This window comes from Aquarana catesbeiana, linkage group LG07 (assembly GCF_042186555.1).
Source record: "Aquarana catesbeiana isolate 2022-GZ linkage group LG07, ASM4218655v1, whole genome shotgun sequence".
Lineage (NCBI taxonomy): Eukaryota > Metazoa > Chordata > Amphibia > Anura > Ranidae > Aquarana > Aquarana catesbeiana.
The window spans coordinates 106,594,589-106,610,723 of NC_133330.1; the positions used below are offsets into that span (position 1 = coordinate 106,594,589).

Genomic DNA, 16,135 nt, shown 5'->3' on the forward strand with positions numbered 1-16,135 from the left:
TAGTATGTTGTCAGCGTGTATCTAGCCATGCAGCAGCAGCCTCCGGGTTGTCGAAGAAATGAGTGTTGTCACCATCAGTGATACGCAGCCTTCTGGGATATAATAGACCAAAGCGTATTCCCCTTTCTCGGAGCCGACGTCTCACATCCGTAAAGGACTTGCGGCGTTGCTGTACTTCCTGAGAGAAGTCCGGGAAAAAGAGCAGTTTGGTATTTTCGTATTTAATTTCAGGCATGGCGCGCGCTGCTGCCAGAATGCGATCCCGGTCGCGGTAATTTAATAGCCGCAGCAGGAAGGGGCGAGGAGGGGCCCCTGGTCTTGGAGGGAGCGGTGGGACCCTGTGGGCTCTTTCCACCACGAAGGTGGGAGGCATATCACCCAGGCTGAACAGAGTGGACAGTAGTTGTTCAGTAAACTCAGCTGGTCTGGGACCCTCAGCTCTCTCAGGTAATCCAAGTATGCGGATGTTATTCCGCCTGAGGCGGTTCTCAGTGTCTATAGCACGCTCCTGGAGCGCCTTCACTTGGAGCTGCAGGGCCCTCACCTCCCTAGAATCTGCCCGGACTGTATCCTCCACCGTGGAGACTCTGTCCTCCACCTCTGCGATGCGGGACCGGAATTTGTCCATATCCTGACGGATGAGACCGACATCTATGGTCAGGAAGTCGATTTTGGTTGTCGGAGTTTCCTTGCACGCTATAATGGCCGCCAGGATTTCCGCCCCCGTGGGGGCCACTGCCGCCCCTGGCTCCGTGTCCGCTTGCGAATTCGCCGCCATAGTGGCAGCGGGCCACCTCGTAGAGGATTTGGTCGCCGGTGGGGGGGTACGAGAGGCCTTCGGACCAGATTTTGTGTAGCGGGTCCTAGGGTGACCCATCCGAGGTCCGCCCCGCGATGAAAGAGGTCCTAGGGGGCCTGTGGGTAGGTATTGGGGTCCACGGGGTAGGATGGAGGATGTGAAGGTGCTGACGGGGGCAAATCGCCAGTGGGGCACGTCCACCCCTGCACAGATTATCCACTCCCCAGCTACAGTATGATTCAATCTTTCCCCCACAGAGATGCTAGCAGGAGGGAAGGAGGAAAGGATGGCCGGATCACAGTGCCCAGGCTGGGAGGATGTTACTGGCTTTATAGGCCCCAAAATGGTGATGGGCTGCAGATGTGGGGAATCAGCCTTCAGGGATCTTCAGGCGGCCCTCCGATGGCGCTCTCCCGGACTATCCCCTCTGAAGGAGCTGCCCCAGGTGGATGAGGATGGGGCTGCCGCTCGTCCGTCGGATAGCGGTACTCGAGTGTGGAGGATGCAGGCTGCCTTGTAGGCCGCAAGACGGCGGCGGGCCGCGGGAGCGGAGAGCCTGTCTCCGGGGATCCTCAGGCGGCCCTCCGATGGCTCACCCCCAGTCCGCCCTCACCGGAGAAGATGCTCCAGGCGGGTGATGATGCCGCCGCTCGTCCCGTGGATCGGGGCACCCGAGCGCGGAGGATGTATGTGGCCTCGTAGGCCGCAAGATGGCAGCGGGTCACTGCCGTGCAGAGCCGGCCGCGGGCTGTGTATCAACACCACCGGCTGGCTGGGATCCACAATTTGGGCTGGGATTGATGCAGGGGGTGCCCAGGAAACTATAGGGCTGATCTGGAGTCTCACCGGAATGTTCACTGCTGAGGATGGCTGTAGATTGAGTCAGGATGTGCAGAGCTCCACAGCAGCACGTCTGGCTTGTCTCACACGCCCTGTGATGTTTTGCTGGGGCAAAGATGATGGCACAGGGATGGCAGTGCTATATTGCTGGGGCACAGATAATGGCACAGGTAAAGCAGTGTTGTATTGCTGGGTCACAGATGATGACAAAGGGATGGCAGTGCTGTATTGCTGGGGCACAGAGAAGTCAATGCTGTATTGCTGGGGCACAGATGATGGCACAGGGAAGACAGTACAGTATTGCTGGGGCACAGATGATGGCACAGGGAAGACAGTACAGTATTGCTGGGGCACAGATGATGGCACAGGGAAGACAGTACAGTATTGCTGGGGCACAGTACCTGAGCGTGGAGGATGTGTCTGTTGTAGTAGGCCACAAGATGGCGGCGGATCTCTGAGGTATAATGTTGGCCACGGCCCGATGGAGACACAATCGGCCACAATTTACGCTGGGTCTGGTGAGGATGCTGTCCGGTGATTGTTAGGGAGAGCTTGGAGGCTCTCCAGGTTGTATTTCATGTAGGATGGCGATGGATTGGATCAGCAGGCCGCGGGCGCCCAGAATCAGCCTGTATGGATTCTCAGGTGGCCGTTCAGGCCCCCCACACAGTCCAGCTGTCTCCCAGGGACAACCTCTAGCTATGTGTGCTATTCAGCTGCCTCTCACCCCGCGGATCGCGGCATTCCAGCCTGGGGATGGCGGAGGCTCCGTAGGCCTCAAGATGGCGGCAGGTCTCTGAGGTATAATGTCAGCCACGGCCCGATGGAGACACAATCGGCCACAATTTCCGCTGGGGCTGGTGAGGATGATGTCCAGTAACTGTTAGGGAGCATTTGGAGGCTCTCCAGGTTGTATTTCATGCAGGATGGCGACGGATTAGATCAGGATCGGCGGAGCTCCAGAGCAACACGTCTTTCTCCCACTACATCCGGACACGCCCCCCTCAAAGGTTCTTTATTAGTATCTGCATTTTCCCTATCCCTGTATTTCATGATCAATATTAGCATCAATCATGTATGCCATAATGTACTCAGTGTTTATAACCTGGAAGGAATAATACTCAGTTACTACTCAACAAATAGCGATTTGGTGCTTAGCGGGATCCCTGGGCAGTGAACAGATCAGCTGGATCCAAAAGGAGACAAAAATGAAAGAATATTTTGGTGCCGGATCTACCGCTCTATTAGTATACAACTAACTTAGACACCTTCCTGCCCAGACCAATTTTCAGCTTTCAGCTCTGTCGCAGTTTGAATGACAATTGCGCGGTCATCCAACACTGCACTCTAACGAAATTTTCATCATTTTGTTCCCACAAATAGAGCTTTCTTTTGGTGGTACTTGATCACCTCTGTGGTTTTTATTTTTTGCTAAACAAATAAAAAAAGACCAAAATTTTGAAATAAATAAAAGTTTTGTTTCTGTTAAAAAAATTTGTAAATAAGTAAGTTTTCTCTTTCACTGATGGGCACTGATAAGGCGGCACTGACAGGCACTGATGCTGCGGCACCAATGAGCGGGCACTGGTGGCACTGATATGCAGCGCTGATGGGCATTGATAGGCGGCACTGATGGGCACTCATGGTTGGCACTGATAGACGACACTGGGCACTGAAAGGCGGCACTGCTGGGCACTGATAGGCGGCACTGATACACGGCACTGATATGAGGCACTGATAGGCATCCCTGGTGGCACTGGCAGTGGTAGGCATTGGAGTGGGCACTGATTGGCAGCTGCCTGGGCACATAGTGGTATTTCCCTGGGGGTCTAGGGGCATACCTGGTGGTCCAGTGTGGATGGCTTCCCTGGTGGTCCTGGGCGGGATCCGAGGGGGGGCTGTGCTGATAAACAATCAGCACAGACCCCCCCCTGTCAGGAGAGCCGCAGATTGGCTATTCCTATTTACATCGTGATCAGCCGTGATTAGACATGGCTGATCACGTGGTAAAGAGTCTCCGTCAGAGACTCTTTACTTATATTGGTGTTGCAGGGTGTCAGACTGACACCCCGCAACAACGATCGCCGCGATGCATGCCCCCCAGGGGCACGCAGAGGCTCGATATCCTGATCACGTCATATGACGTCCGGTCAGGAATATCAAACCACTTTGCCACCGTCATTTGGTAATAGGGCGGGCGGCAAGTGGTTAATTAATATTTAATAATTACTTCAACCTTTCACCATGTAGTAACAACTGCATGGCGCAGTCCATGCGACCACAAAAACTGCATATGGGAAAAGAGGAAGGAAGAGGCCTTCCAAGGGGGTCACAGTAAGTAAACACTACGGTTGAATTGAACCTAGCCTTCACGCCTTTTATGCATCATGCAAGCAATATTTTTCATTGTTAAACCTTAATGTTAGTTTCTGTTTTTCCTTTTTTTCTTTCCTCAGATCTATATGCACCTTCGCTCCTATAGCTGTCCCAATGAACAGCGACATATTGTAAGAATCCTCTTTATTGTCCCAATATATGCCTTTGATTCGTGGCTCAGCCTCCTCTTCTTCACCAATGACCAGTACTATGTTTATTTTGACACGGTCCGGGATTGCTATGAGGGTAAGTGTGTTGTCAAATAATGCAAAATGTTTTGGGTTTATAGCTGAACTTTTGGGAAAATGAAAAACCTTTCCTTGTAGTAGGGCTACTCCCACTCTGCAGGGGTTTAATGCTCATTTATGCTCTGGGTACAATTTAAAATAGACCTTTGCTTACCTCATCCCTCACTTCCATGCTTTTCTCCAGTCTATGCAACCGGCCATTGCAGCCTTTTCTTTAAAGTGTTTCGGTGTTCACAGACACATTGTACGCACTAAGCAAGAGATTTTTCTCCGGTGTTCTCTTCTCTGAAAGCATTGTTTCCATGCTGTATGTGCTTGCATTGTGCTGTAACCGTGTGATGATATTGGATGGTTATGCTTTAGAGTGCATGTGTGGATAACCAATCTCAAAGGTGTTAAATCGAAGAACCTGCTGTGTTTCTTAGCAGCATCCTTGTGACCACATCCCAGTGTGTATTGCAAAAGATTTTTGCAAAATGATGTACTTGGGTTTAAAGGACACAAGTCCATCTACTTTAACCAATAGGAAAAAAATACATGAGAAAACCACCATATACAGAATCCGATACCCGCATTTCATCCAGAAGAATGCAAAAAAAAAAAAAACCCTATGGAGCATGGTCCAGTTTGCTGCACTGGGGGGAAAAAAGATATTTCTGCCTAAACCCCCTGAAGGCAATCTGTTATTCCCTGGATCAACAAACCCCAGTGTTATTGCCTATAAATGCACATATCCAGTTATGTTTTTTTTCATATAGGAATGCATCCAGTTCTTTTATTTAAAACAATCTGCTGAGCTGGTGAGCTTTGAAGTTCCTTTTAACAAACCGATAAATACACAGTTGAAATGCACATCTTTTTCATTTAATGAGGGACACAAAAAGTCTTTAACCCCCAGGGTTATAATAATCACTGAGAGATCTGGACATTACCCAAAAAAACAAAAAAAACTAATTGTGGGCCAGCCCAGGATAATCTCTCCTATTACCATGTTCATTTAAGCACCTCAAGCTTGGACCTTTCACCCCCTTCCAGTCCATGCCAATTACTCAGTTATGCATTAAATGAAATTGTTATCACTTTTTGAGAGTTTTCTTTTGGCGGTTCATTTACCACTTCTTTTTAAGTTTTTTTTTTTTTTTTTTTTTTTATTAGGCAAAAAAATACCAAACCTTTTGGGGAAAAAACAATGTTTTTCCTTTTTTGTTTCTGTTATAAAATGTTGCAATTAAATAATCTTTCTTCATAAATTTGTCCAAAAATGTATTTTGCTATCATTCTTTGGTAAAAATAATACATATCAGTGTACATTATTTAGTCTGTGTGAAAGTTAGTCTACAAACTGGTGTGTGTGTGTGTGTGTGTGTGTGTGTGTGTATATATAATATATATATATATATAATGTGTATGTATGTATATATATATATATGTGTGTGTGTATATAATAAATATATATATATATATATATATATATATATATATATATATATATATATTATGCTCTCTCATTTCTTGAGGCCCTAAAATGCCAGGACAGTAGAATTGCCTCCTTTTTTGGAGAGAGGACAAGGTGTTGACTGTTGAGAGGCATGGTGAATTTTTTAAAGGTGTAATCTTTTTTTGTCGCTTACTTTCTTTTTTTTTTTTTTAATTTTAAGAAATTTAATTACAATTAATTTTTTCACAAAATTGCCAATTTAACAAATTATTTCTCACACACAGCATAGACACTTAGAATTACACCCTAAAACACATTCTGCTATGTCTCCTGAGTATGGGGATACTACATGCGTGAGACTTTCAGAGCCTAGATGCATAGAGGGGCCCAAAATCCAAGGAGCACCTTTTTTTGGGCTTTCAAGGAGCATAAATTATGCATTTCAATTTCTGACTACCTATCACATTTTTGGAAGCCCTGGAGCACCAGGACAGTTGAAACAACCGCAAACGACCACATTTTGGAAATCAAACACTCAAAGGTAATTTCTAAGAGGCATAATAAGTCTTTTCAAAATTTACTTTTTTTTTGCCACAGGTTTTTGGAAAATGCAGAAAGAAAATTAATTTTTTTACACAGTTGTTAATTTAATAAGATATTTCTTACACGCAGCATAGGCATGCTTGGAGCTACATCTCAAAACACCTTCTGCTACTTACCCCAAGTATTTCAATACCACACTTGTGAGATCTTTACACTGACTGGAGTGATTGTATACCAGACATTGTATCTTGTATATCACACTGATCAAGCAATTGTCAAAACCAGTGTATTGTTATGGTTGCCAATATATAAGGGGTCAGGGAATATAGCTTAGTGTAGTTTCACCTAAAGCAGTCCTTGTTCCTATAAACCAAGCAAGCCTAGCCTACTGGTACATGGCTGCCCCAAGGAATGCCATGTTCACTGTCCAGGAACTACAGGAGGCTAAAGAAAACAAGAACAAAAAGTTCCTGTGGTTCTAGGAGTGCAGTTATCTGCAGGGGATGGCTGGGACTGGTGTCTCACAGGAACATAGTCAGAAATGCAGATCAGCAGTTCAGGCATAGGTAGAGACTTGGCTAACAGGCAAAGGATCGGAACAGGCAGAAATGTGGTCAATAAAAAGGCCAGGGTTAATACAGGCAACAATTAAGGACAACAGTTGACTTACTGCACTATTATGGTTTGTGCACACATGAGGTTGGGCTGTGTAAAACCTAGTGGTTGAGCCGCAGTTTTATTGCCCCTCAACTGCTAACCCCTTTAGCTGCAGAGGCAACAGCTGGGGCGGTGTACACATGCAACAGTTGCGATGCATTGTTTCACAGCTGTGGCAGGATTTATACTACCTGTAAGCCCGCTGATTGTGACCCATTCAAGTGAATGGGGTTGCTTGTGCGAGATCGAAGGGGTTGACGCAGGTGGCGAGGAGGCGATACATTGTCTCCTCACCAACCGTCCATTATGTTGGACGTATCGCATTGCACTTAAGAACAAGTCCTTATGGTGACACCATGACTAGTATGGCAGTGATCAGGGACATTGTAGCTGGTGTGGTGGTGGTGATCAGAAACACACTAACTAGGGTAGCAAGACCAAGTAGAGAAAAAGATGGATTTTTCAGGTGTTAGGGCAAAAACTAGGACCAATTTAGCAAGACTTTCACAAAATCAAATCATAATTATTTAAACAGTAACAACATAAGTTTATAATACATTTAATTAGATATAAAAAAAAAAGATTTAAGGAGAATTCCAGCCGAAGCTCGTTTGGCTGGACTTCTCCTATGGGTTACAGGAGTGCAATTCGTTTTGCACTCCTGTGACTCGTTTTCAACAGAGAGCAGTCTTCACCAATGTCAGTCCAAGCACCGCATCATCCCGAAAATGAAAGTCTGGATCTGCCAGGTGCCTGAGTTGACACCAGTCTCAGCCTCTCAGCGAGCCACTGAGGGCCTGAGACGGCCATTCTGCCCCCTCCACGTCCCAGCGCTCCAATGACTGAGGAGGGAGAAGAGCAGAGAGCTGTTACTGACAGTCTACAGCTCTCTGCTCACGGAGCTGCGAAAACCGAGGGGTCGGCAATGTTCGATCGCTCGGATTTCAGTGCAGAGGCGCCGGGGACAGATGCAGCATCGGACCAATGCTGCATCCACCTAGGTAGGTATGAATATAAAAAACTGATTAATTTACTTCCCTTTTAACTTTATACAAGCTAAATATTTCTGGTTTTGTGAATAGTCTTGTTAAATTTTAACATTGGTCTGAGTTTGCTCCGGCACCTTTACTTGGTCTTGCTATCCATTATACAGGATGGGGTGCCTTAAAGTGGTTGTAAAGTCAGAAGATTTTTTATCGTAAGTGATTTGTAAAGGCTTGTTTTTAAAAAATAAATAACAAACCTGTTATACTTGCCGCCTCTGTTCAGTGGGTTTTGCAGCGAGTAGACTGGATCCTCCTCTTCTCGGGTCCCTCTTTGCTGCTCCTGGTTCCTCCCTCCTATTGAGTGCCCCCACAGTCAACAGTTTCCTATGGGGGCACTGGAGCAGAGTCACAGCTCCCTGTATCCATTCAGACACAGAGCCCCAATCCGACCCCACCCCCTCTCTCCCCTGATTGGCTGGCTTTGACAGCCACGGGAGCCAATGGTGCCGCTGCTGTGTCTCAGCCAATCAGGAGGAGTGTCCCATACTGCTTAGACATTGCTGGAGAGAGAGTGGGTGCTGTGGAGGCTGCTAAAAACAAAAGTTTTTTTTTATCTTAATGCATTAAGATATAAAGCCTTCTGCCTTTAGAACCCCTTTAATGAATTCTATGCATTAAGTTAAAAAAAACATTCTGTGTGCAGCAGCCCCCCTAATACTTACCTGAACCCATCTCGATCCAGGGATGTGGCAGGAGAGTCTCGGCTGCCTGGGACTCTCCCTCCTCATTGGCAGAGACAGCAGTGCGGCGCCATTGGCTCCCACTGCTGTCAATCAAGGTTCAGTGAGCCAATGAGAGAGAGGGGGCGGGGCTGAACCGAAGTTCTGTGTATGAATGGACACCGAGCAACGACTTGACTTGGGATGACCACAAAGCAAGCTGCTTCCTGTGGGGGCATGCGATAGGAGGGAGGGACCAAGAGCGCCGATGAAGGGACCCGAGAAGAGGACCTGGGCTGCTCTGTGCAAAACCACTGCATAGAGCAGGTAAGTATAACATGTTTGTTTTTTTTAAATGAAAAAAACTGTGGCTTTAATATCACTTTAAGCAACCCAGAAACATATCACAATTGTACTGTAACTGGGGTGGTGGTGATCAGGGGCAATATAACTGGTGTGGTGGTGATTATGGATAAATTACTTATTATTAAATAAATTACTGGTATGATGGTAATCAGGGACACTGGGACAGGTGTGGCGGTGATTATGGTCAATATGTCTGGTGTGGCAATGATTATGGTCAATATGTCTGGTGTGGCGGTGATTTATGGTCAATATGACTGGTGTGGCTGTGTGATCAGAGACAAAATGACTGGTATAGCCATGATTAGGGACACTGAGTGGTGATCGTATGTTTAAAAAAAAAAACTATTATTTTACCCCCCCCCCCTTTTTTTTTCCTAGTGTGTGTGTATATACAGTATGTGTATTCATATTCAGTTGTGCTCAGAAGTTTACATACCCTGGCAGAATTTATGATTTCTTGGCCATTTTTCAGAGAATATGAATAACACAAAAACATTTCTTTCACTCATGGTTAGTGTTTGGCTGAAGCCATTTATTATCAATCAACTGTTTTTACTCTTTTTAAATCATAATGGCAACAGAAACTACCCAAATGACAGTGATCAAAAGTTAACATGCCCCAGTTCTAAATACCATGTATTGCCCCCTTTAACATCAATGACAGCTTGAAGTCTTTTGTGGTTTTTTGATGAGGCTCTTTATCTTAGATGGTAAAGCTGCCCATTCCTCTTGGCAAAAAGACTCCAGTTCCTGTAAATTCTTGGGCTGTCTTGCATGAACTGCACGTTTGAGATCTCACCAGAGTGGCTCAATGATATTGAGGTCAGGAGACTGAGATGGCCACTCCAGAACCTTCACTTTATTCTGCTGTAGCTAATGACAGGTCGACTTGGCCTTGTGTTTTGGATCATTGTCGTGTTTGGAATGTCCAAGTACGTCCCATGCACAGCTTCCTGGCTGATGAATGCAAATGTTCCTCCAGTGTTTTTTGATAACATTCTACATTCATCTTGCCAACAATTTTGACTAAATTTCCTGTGCTTTTTGTAGCTCAGCGATCCACCTCCATACCTTTCATCATAGGCATTGTTGACTCTTCTCCAAATGTAGCGTTTATGGGTGTGGCCAAAAAGCTCAATTTTGGTCTCATCACTCCAAATGACTTTGTGCCAGAAGGTTTGAGGCTTGTCTCTGTGCTGTTTGGCGTATTGTAAGCGGGATACTTTGTGGCATTTGCGTAGTAATGACTTTCTTCTGGCGACTCGACCATGCAGCCCATCTTTCTTCAAGTGCCTCCTTATTTTGCATCTTGAAACAGCCACACCACATGTTTTCAGAGAGTCCTGTATTGTCACCTGAAGTTTTCTTTTCATCCTGAACAATTTTCCTGGTAGTTGTGGCTGAAATTTTAGTTGGTCTACCTGACCGTGGTTTGGTTTCAACAGAACCCCTCATTTTCCACGTTTTGATTAGAGTTTGAACACTGCTGATTGGCATTCTCAATTCCTTGGATATCTTTTTTAATCCCTTTCCTGTTTTATACAGTTCAACTACCTTTTCCCGCAGATCCTTTGACAATTCTTTTGCTGTCCCTATGACTCAGAATCGTCAGTGCAGCACTGGATGAAAGATGCAAGGGTCTGCCAGGAGTCCAGAAACTCGTTGACCCTTTTATACACGCACTAATTACAAGCCATTCAAACCCCTTTGTGTCAACTTGTGTGCATGTTATCAGGCCAAACTCACCAGGGTATGTCAACTTTTGATCAGGGTCATTTGGGTAGTTTCTGTTGCCATTATGATTTACAAAGAGTAAACAGTTGATTGATAATAAATGGCTTTAGTCAAACATTAACCATGAGTGAAAAATGTTTTTTTTTTTTTTATATTTTCTGAAAAATGGCCAAGAAATTGCATGTATGTGTGTGTGTGTGTGTGTGTGTGTGTGTGTGTGTGTGTGTGTGTGTATATATATATATATATATATATATATATATATATATATATATATATATATATATATATATATGTGTATATATATTAAAAATTTTTGTGGCCCTACGACCAATACAGATGTGGATCACATAAACACTTGGCAAGACTTACAACATAAATAGCCCTGAAGTGTGCCCTGGTCGGTATGCCAAGATAAGTGATGGGTGATTATAGAGAAGGGTGTGCTGAGAAGTGCCCTGAAAAAGGGAGGGAGGGTGGGCATTGCGCACTGGAACTGAGGAGCGTGGGCTACTTACCCTCTGAGGTTCTCCTATAAATTCAGGCCACCATACTGGCCTTCCTATTTATGGTCGTGGGCCTACGACCGAGTCAGATACGGATCACATAGACTTACAACATAAATAGACCTGAAGTGTGCCCTGGTTGTCTGGTCAGTATGCCAAGAAAAGGGGGCAAAAACACTCAGGTAGGAGAGTAACTCTTTATTGGTCCTATTGTTATTGAGCCAGCTTGGTGAAGGCCTGTGCCATTTTCACCTGAGGATTTGGGATGTATGTGGCAAAGCAAGCGGACTTCCATCTGCCTAATTTCTTTATCACATGGTCTGGTACTCCATGCTGGAATGCAGCAGAGGCTGCTCCAATCCAGAAGGAATGTGAAGAGAACTGGCCAGGATCAAGGTCCAAACTGACTAAAAGGATCCTGACTTGCCTGATACATTGGTTGCCGCTCAGGGGGCCGGTTGGAAAGCATAGCAACGGACTACCATCTGCTTGACTGGGTAGATGGGACAGTAGTCGGGTCGAGTACTGTCACTGGGCACCAGGCTTTGTTAGTCTGAAAGAGGCTGATGTGAACCCCGGGCCCGGTTTGTTGAGTCTTGGAGACTGTAAGATGAAGGACGTAAAGGTTTTGAAAGCGAGTCAGGTGACGTCTGAGCAGTATCTGACTGCCGGTGCCGTTAAAGGTAAATTCACTAGGCCGCAAAAAACCGTAGAAGGATAAGTAGATGGCCGCTTCGCTGACTAAACTGGGCAAAACCCTCAAGTGAAGGCATGTAAGAATTGTAGACATGTCCCTTAAGATGGCACTCGTGATAGGAAGGCGTTTTCAGCTGGCTATGGGCTGATGCTTCTGGATGCCTTGTAGGAGGGATCTGACTTCATGGGCCGTAAACACTGATGGCTTTCCGGGGTCCTATAAGGACAGAAAATGCTGGACATGGGCAAAGTATAGCCTAAAGCTGCACGATTCTGGCCAAAATGAGAATCACAATTTTTTTGCTTAGAATAAAAAGATCACAATTCTCGCAATGTAAAATACAAAAAAAAATTAGGCTAACTTTTTACAGGTTAGTGTTTTCTTTTTTTTTTTTTTTTTTTTATTCATTAAAGTAATTTTTTCCAAAAAAATTGCATTTGAAAGACCGCTGTGCAAATACAGTGTGACATAAAATATTTCAACAACCACCATTTTATTCTCTAGGGTCTTTACTAAAAAAATATATATAAATGTTTGGGGGTTCTAAGTAATTTTCTAGGAAAAAAAAAATTATTTTAACTTGAAACCAACAAATTTCAGAAAAAGGTTTAGTGTTTAACCACTTCAGCCCCGGAAGAATTTACCCCCTTCCTGACCAGTGCGTTTTTTGCAATTCAGCACTGCGTCGCTTTAACTGACAATTGTGCGGTCGTGCGATGTGGCTCCCAAACAAAATTGACATCCTTTTTCCCCACAAATAGAGCTTTCTTTTGGTGGTATTTGATCACCTCTGAGGTTTTTATTTTTTGCGCTATAAACAAAAAAAAAGCGACAATTTTGAAAAAAGCATTATTTTTTACTTTTTGCTATAATAAATATTCCCCAAAAATATTTAAAAAAACATTTTTTTTCCTCAGTTTAGGCCGATACACATTCTTCTACATATTTTTGGTAAAACAAAATCGCAATAAGCGTTTGGTTTGCGGAAAAGTTATAGCGTTTACAACATAGGGGATAGTTTTATGGCATTTTTATTATTAATTTTCTTTTTTACTAGTAATGGCGGCGATCAGCGATTTTTATCATGACTGCGACATGGCGGACACATCAGACATTTTTGACACATTTTTGGGACCATTGTCATTTATACAGCAATCAGTGCTATACAAATGCACTGATTCCTGTGTAAATGACACTGGCAGTGAAGGGGTTAACCACTAGGGGGCTAGGGAGAGGTTAAGTGTGTTCTAGGGATGTGTTACTAACTGTGGGGGGGCGTGGCTACATGTGACACGTCACTGATCTCTGCTCCCAATCACAGGGCGCAGAGATCAGTGACACTGTTGCTAGGCAGAACGGGGAGATGCTTGTTTACATTAGCATCTACCCGTTCATCCTCTCCATGAGGCGATCGCGGGTATCCCCGTGGCGATTAAGTCCACGGGACCCGTGACTCGACTCACGGAGCTCCCGGCCGGGGCGCGCATGCAATGGCAAGGCGGCAAAAACAAAGGGACGTACAGGTACGCCCATTTGCCCAGCCATGCCATTCTGCCGACGTACATCGGCGTGCGTCGGTCGGGAACCAGTTAAGTGGTTAAACTTTCCTCATTCACTCACAAAGTCTGTTCCTTTGACAAATTGTTACAATGTTTATACTTAGTTCCACTGCTAAAGAATGTTGTGATTCTTGGCAGAATGCCCATTTTTTTCTTTTGAGGGGTGTGGCTTCAGAAGAGCAGAGAGAATTCTTTGCAAAGCAAGAATCGTGAAACACTTTTGTCAAGATCGCAACGGGGAAAAAATTATAACGATTCTTGACGATTAATCGTGCAGCTCTAGTATAGCCTGATGGTATTGTGAGAGTGTCAGCTGCGAGTGGCAATACGATATGAAGGCTAGGACGTGTCTTAACGTCACCTGTTGCTGCTCCGGGGCAAGAGGCTAAAAACTTGCAGTAAGTGTTCCAAGCAGTGCGATAGGTCTTCAGTGTGTTGCGAGTCAAGGAGTGGTTAATGATCTGGGTTGCGTTGGCAAGTTGCGACTTTAGTCCATCTTCAGCAATGACCAGGGTGAGACAGGAGTAGCTGTTGGGTCGGCTCCAGGTTCCTGCTGAAAAAACAAAGGACAATTGAAACGAGACCCTGCATCTGCTGCGACATTGCATTTGCCTGGAACATGCTTGCCGTGAACATTGAACTGGTGATGGAGTGACAACTGCACCAGCCTGCGCAGGAAGGACATGATGGAGAGTGATTTGGACCTGCATTTATGGATGTTGGCCATGGCCTGATTGATTGCAGTGAAGACCGTTTGTCCTGTCCAAGTGTGGACCCAGAGCTGGGCAGCTGCCACAATGGGATACAGCTTGAATAGAGATGAGGACTGGGTGAAACCAGGAATTAAGAGATTTTCTGGGGGCCAAGGATCGGCGAACCAGTGGCAGCCAAAAATTGCCACGAAGCCGTAGAGGCTGCGGCGTCCGTGGCCACTGTCGTTCCAGTTTGTGAGGAACTCGTCCCACATGGCTAAGTCTGCTATCGATGCTGGATTTAGGTTGAAATTTTGATCTGGGTCTTGCACTGGTATAAAAAAAAAACCAAAAGTCGTGAGATGAAGAACCGTCCTTGAGGAATAATCCTCATGGCAAAATTGAGCATGCCTAACAAGGATTGCAGCCGCCTTCTAGTACACCCGTGTGAAAGGGTGAAGTCATGGATGACTGGCCTGATACGGGCTAGTTTTGTTGGGAGGCAGGCTGGCCTGCATAGCACGCATGTCCAGAGTGACGCCTAGGAAGGCGATAGTGTGCCAGGCCTTCCACTTTATGCTCGGCTATGGGCACGTTGAGGTTGTTAAACACTATTCTTAACCTGTCTAGGTCTACCAGGGGTGTGCCTGGTTGCTCAATGAGCAGGGAATCATTGAGGTAGTGCATCTGTAACAGAATCCATGTAAGGGACTGAGCAAAAACATCAAACAGCCACAGGCTGCTCTTGGACCCGAAGGTCAACCTGGTGGCGAAGTAATAAGAATCCCTCCATTTGATACCGTGCCGCCGCCAGAGGGATGGCTCGATAGGCAGAAGTTTATTAGCATCAGACCCTTTATTAGCTTTGTTGCCTGTCTTTGTACTTGCTCAATTTCCAGTGCATCCTTCCTGAAGACTGGTGCCCAGAACTGGACAGCATACTCTTCAAAGTACCGCCATATAATGACGGCAGGAGATCAGCAAGTGGTTACATTTCCAGTGCATCCTTCCTGAAGACTGGTGCCCAGAACTGGACAGCATACTCTTCAAAGTACCGCCATATAATGACGGCAGGAGATCAGCAAGTGGTTACATTTCCAGTGCATCCTTCCTGAAGACTGGTGCCCAGAACTGGACAGCATACTCTTCAAAGTACCGCCATATAATGACGGCAGGAGGTCCGCAAGTGGTTAAAGGAGAAGTATGGGAATGCAAAAATGGGTAGTACAGGTTACCCTCATACCTGCATTGCATTTCTTTCTTTCCCCAATCCTTTTTTTGCACAATAGTCTTTTGAAGAGGCCAGAATCGGCCTCTAACGGTTCTCTTTCAGTTTAAAAGTTTCCAGGGGGTAGACACAGCTCCACAATCTAGCCCCTCCTTCACTCCCTCCTTCTTTTGGACATGTGGGTATGCTTGATGAAGAGGTGCACACCCCAGCTACTATCTGGGGTGAGCATGTTCTTCACGTGCCGTGGCAGTATGTCCCCAGCTAAAACCGGGAAGCAGGGGCAGTGTGACACAAGCAGTGAAGTCTCCTCACCTTTCCCTGGCTGTTATCTGCAAGCTCTCCTCTGCAAGACTCCAGCACCTCTCCCCTGGGCTTTGATATTCCTGTGTCCTCAAAGTCCATGTCAGCGTCTCCTTTAGCCAATGGGGGGAGGAAGGAGAGTCACTGAACATTTCTCATGTCCAGAAATGAACACGGGTAAGCTTTCTACACATAGCACTGTGATTTATTAGAAGAGAAGATATGGTAAGGAGCATAGTGACCTGCATACCTGTCTACAGTACATAGCAGGTCTGCAGGGGAGATGCAAATTGACAACTCCCAGTCATCTAAAGTGAAATATTCCTGTTTAGACCCCGGATATGTCTCCAGAGTCTCCTTTATTATACAGTGGTGGTGGGAATAGGGATGACATCAGTAACAGTGGTAGGGTGGGGATAGGAATGAGGGCTGTGGTGAGGATAG

General features: G+C 45.7%; 1 protein-coding gene across 4 annotated transcripts in view; it reads left to right on the forward strand.

The window, feature by feature from the left end:
• The window catches only part of TMEM184B (transmembrane protein 184B), a 315,991-nt gene that overhangs the window by 132,116 nt on the left and 167,740 nt on the right, over positions 1-16,135 (forward strand). For all 4 annotated transcript variants that reach the window (XM_073592592.1, XM_073592591.1, XM_073592589.1 and 1 more), the window contains one exon: positions 4,096-4,261. In XM_073592592.1, the coding sequence (XP_073448693.1) occupies positions 4,096-4,261 (166 nt within the window). The remainder of the gene's footprint in view (positions 1-4,095; positions 4,262-16,135) is intronic.